The following is a 3,964-nucleotide window of genomic DNA, read 5'->3' on the forward strand; positions in this document are numbered from 1 at the left end:
TTTTCTTAACTAAAAATAAAAATTTAATTTTTAAATCTTTAACACTTTAATCGTCTCTGGTCTCCGTCCCCGGCCAACCCCCGACATTCTTCTGGAAATCTTTAAATTATGAAACCAAACAAAATTACATAATTAATCATTTAGTTACTCAAAATATATCATTCATGCATCTAAAATAATTTAATTAAAATATTATAGTAATTTAATAATTTTCATGCATGCGGTCTACGTGAACTGATTTTCGGACGTTACAGTGCTGCTCCATGAGTGATTATAAGTAGTGCTCTTCAAGAACATGGACATAAAATTAAGAGTTGTGCTCTTTAGTATATAGCAAATGGTCGTTGGACGATAAGGAAGAGCAGAACGAGGATGCCTCTGCGGCTGTGGCGAAGGAACACGAGGAATGAAAATTAGGAATCTGAGATGGAGTTGCCTGTTTCAGTCAATTAGCCACGAAAAATTAGGGAATTTGGTGAAGATAATACAAATTTGTTTTGTGATGTTTGGTATAAAAGGAGGTTTTCCCAGTGATTAAAAAATCAAATTCTTGATCTAAAGCCGGATAAGCAGAAAGTTGATGGGTGGAATTCACCTTCCTTGAGTGCAAGACCAAATTACTCGAGATGGTATTTAATTTGGGAACTTTACGGTAATTTATTTTATTAACACATGATATTTACATGGCAGTGGTTTTAATTTATCATCCAAAGTGATTGTTGGATGGAGCTGGACTAATAAACTCTTTTTATTATCAAGTTGTCTGGGAAAATTAATTTCAGCGCGATGAAAGCAAGGGAGTCAACTCAAATGACTGCTTTCTCCATGTAGTATTAGAGCTAGCTGGTAGTTCAAAGTCTAAAGTTTCTGGTTTGCAAGACATTTATATGTATTTTAATGATTTTATTTTAAAGAACATTTGTTGTCGAAATTTAGAACCATTAATTCTTTTTGCTTCATCAACAAATTATTAATAGCACAACTCTAGCTTGTAGCAACAAAAACCCTGGTAATCTGGTGGCTGAGCTGCTAAGATTTGAAGATCTAGTGGAATCAAAGCTACCTTTCTGAGTGTATCAGCATTTACAACCTGGGAAAGTTCACGGTGAAACCAAGTTGCCAAAACACTGGATTGCTTCTGAAAATGGACAGAGCAGGGAACTTTTGACATTTTGATTTCACCATGATCTCCTCCTGCGGACTCGCTACAGATGCAACATCAAATGCGCTAACACTACTCTCTCATGTATCTTTACAAATACTTTATCTATGATTTATACAAGAGTAAAACAATTTCCGAGAGCAAGGAAGTCCGTGTCCATGAGCAAACCATCATGGCTCGACGGATGCAAACTCTGGCGGTAATTTCCTATTAACTTATTTACAGAAGGCTGGTTATCCGATCTCCCTGGTCACCTATCAACGGAGTTCTCATTACTCTCCCTCTCTTTCTCGGGATGCTCTTCGTCAAGTGTATAAGTCTGATAACCAGCAGGGGTGGACAATTGACCAGATCCACTACAGCTCACCGATCTCTCGATGTGATCAATATTTGCGATCAAAGATATTGGTCTTTCGGGTATTGAAGGTACCGGAACATCCATGTCCAGCATCTTAACGACCTGGTCCATTGTCGGCCTGGCATACAACTGTGGGTGTGAACAAAGAACGGCCACCAAAACATAATTCTCTATTATCTCTGGAGGACCCAAATCGGGCATATTCTCTTCGGCAACAGACATTGCTCTCCCTTTTCTAACCAAGGACCAGGCCCAATCAGATAAAAGGGTAGGTTGTCCATCAATGAATGCCATGAGTGCTTTTTTCCCGCTTATCAATTCAAGAAGTACAACTCCAAAGCTATAAACATCGCTTCTCTCCGTCAACTGTCCATATAATGCATACTCGGGTGCCACGTATCCCATTGTACCTGCGACTCTGGTACTCAAGTGAGTCATTCCCTCTGGAGTAAACTTCGCCAATCCAAAGTCCGCAACCTTGGGCTCGAACTTCTCATCCAAGAGTATGTTACTAGCTTTGATGTCCCTGTGAATAATAGCAGGCTGTGCTCCATAATGCAAATAGGCCAAGCCCCTAGCTGTACCGAGCGCAATCTTCTGGCGTATAGGCCAACTCAACTTCTTGTCCGATAATGAAAACAAATGATCATGAACGCTCCCGTTTTTCATCAAATCACATACAATTATTCTTTGGTGCCCTTCCATTGGAGTCGTGGCAGTACAGTACCCTCTCAAAGCCACCAAGTTTACATGCCTGACACTAGCGATGACTTCTACCTCGTGCGTAAAATTTGAATCTCCAGCAGCGGAGCAATTCTTGAACCTCTTCAATGCCACTTCAGCACCATCTGGTAATACACCTTTATAAACATTTCCATAGCCACCTTTCCCAACTATATTTTGCCTAGAGAAATTGTTAGTTGCGGCCTTAATTTCATCAAATGTAAACCTAATCAAATTAGTGCTCGCACTGATGGAATCTAATCCAAAACGTACATCACCAGAATTTCTCATGTTCTTCCACTTTTGCCTCAAATCTCTTGCCTTTTTCCTCCTCAACCACCAAAACCCAGAAAAACCAAGAATCAATACGAGTCCACAAACGGCCGCCACAACAGAAATCACGATCACTCTCGTCCTACCACTCGAATTAGAAGATGTAAAGTCGAGATTAAACAAACACTTTGCCGTACCTTGGTCAGTAGGCCCAAACTGATTAGCAAAAGCTGCGGCGTAGATAAAAGGATATGCCGTGCAATCGGAGACATTCCCATCCGTAGGTCCCGAAAGATAAGATGCCTGAAGACTAGAAAGCGCGGTGGTGCACGTAGCGCAAGGGGAGTTGTTGAGCAGCGATTGATTACACGCCGTAACTACGTCCTTCAGCGCGGCTTGCGGGACCACAGACTCAAACGCAACGCGGCTGGTGATGTTCATGCATCCGCGAGCGATCCACGTCGTTTGAAAGCCGCAGCGCTGGCGGATATTGAAATTAGGCATATAGTAGTTGACCAGCGAATCGTACGAGTCCCAGCACGACTCGGCCGATTCGAGGGGCGGGAGGAACGAATTGCTGCGACGCAGATACTCTGACTGGACGAGTCGGAGCCCCTGCCGGATATACTGGCACTCAGCGCGGGGATCGACGCTCAGCAGCTTATCGCCATGCCCCAGGCGCCTCAGAACACCGAAATCCATGGGACATGCAGTCGAAGCACTGACACTTTGCTGGAGGTCCCGTTTAGCAGACACAGTGGTGATGAATAGTTGTAAAATCAACACCATAACACAACAAATCAAACGACCCATCTGGGTTCGGGGATATCAATTAGGTGAGGAAAAAAATTTTACTTTGACGAGTTCGGAAGAAGGCGGCGAAGAATCGCATTTGTGGGTTGAATAAGGTGAACTTGTAGTGGTGGGACTGATGTTGATGTGGGAGGAAAATTGAAATGGAGCTCATTTGGAGAAGCCAAAATGGAGATCTGCGTTGGATTGTTGGTGGGTGGACGAAACCAGGCAGTAGTTTCTCAGAAATGAGAAGATATTACTACAGAAAGAATCGAAACACGTTGTTCCTTCTGTTTTCGAAACTATTTTATTATTTACACCTAAGTGTGCAAACAGTGATTACTCGAGTTTTGACCTTGCTTTAGTCGAGTAACTCATTTGCAATTTTTTGTTTGATCGAGTTCGAGTAGTTTTGAATTCGTAATTGAGTCAGACTTTGAGTGTATGAGATAAGCCTTTTGAAGTAGCTTGTGAGCTAATTGATGACATATATATATTAATTATTCTTTCAAAATTAAAATCGAACTCAATATGTTAACTCGATTTCGAACTTGAAAATTAATATTCGAATCGAGTTGACATCTAGGTCAAGTATTTTAAATTTTTTTCGAGGTTAAACCTCACAATATTGATTCATGTCATCTAAATTTTTC

At 41.4% G+C, this 3,964-nt stretch overlaps 1 protein-coding gene across 1 annotated transcript; it reads right to left on the reverse strand.

The window, feature by feature from the left end:
• Positions 1 to 864: 864 nt before the first annotated feature.
• Positions 865 to 3,568, reverse strand: LOC140986474 (probable LRR receptor-like serine/threonine-protein kinase RKF3). The gene has a single exon (XM_073454736.1). The coding sequence runs from the start codon at positions 3,327 to 3,329 to the stop codon at positions 1,413 to 1,415; it is 1,917 nt and encodes a 638-aa protein (XP_073310837.1). The 5' UTR covers positions 3,330 to 3,568; the 3' UTR covers positions 865 to 1,412.
• Positions 3,569 to 3,964: the final 396 nt, after the last annotated feature.

The sequence above is a fragment of the Primulina huaijiensis genome, chromosome 10, assembly GCF_012295235.1.
Source record: "Primulina huaijiensis isolate GDHJ02 chromosome 10, ASM1229523v2, whole genome shotgun sequence".
Classification (NCBI taxonomy): Eukaryota; Viridiplantae; Streptophyta; class Magnoliopsida; order Lamiales; family Gesneriaceae; genus Primulina; species Primulina huaijiensis.

What these genes read in the sequence shown, in the direction of transcription:
- LOC140986474 (XM_073454736.1), bottom strand. Translation starts at nt 3,329, where the DNA reads ATGGGTCGTTTGATTTGTTGTGTTATGGTGTTGATTTTACAACTATTC.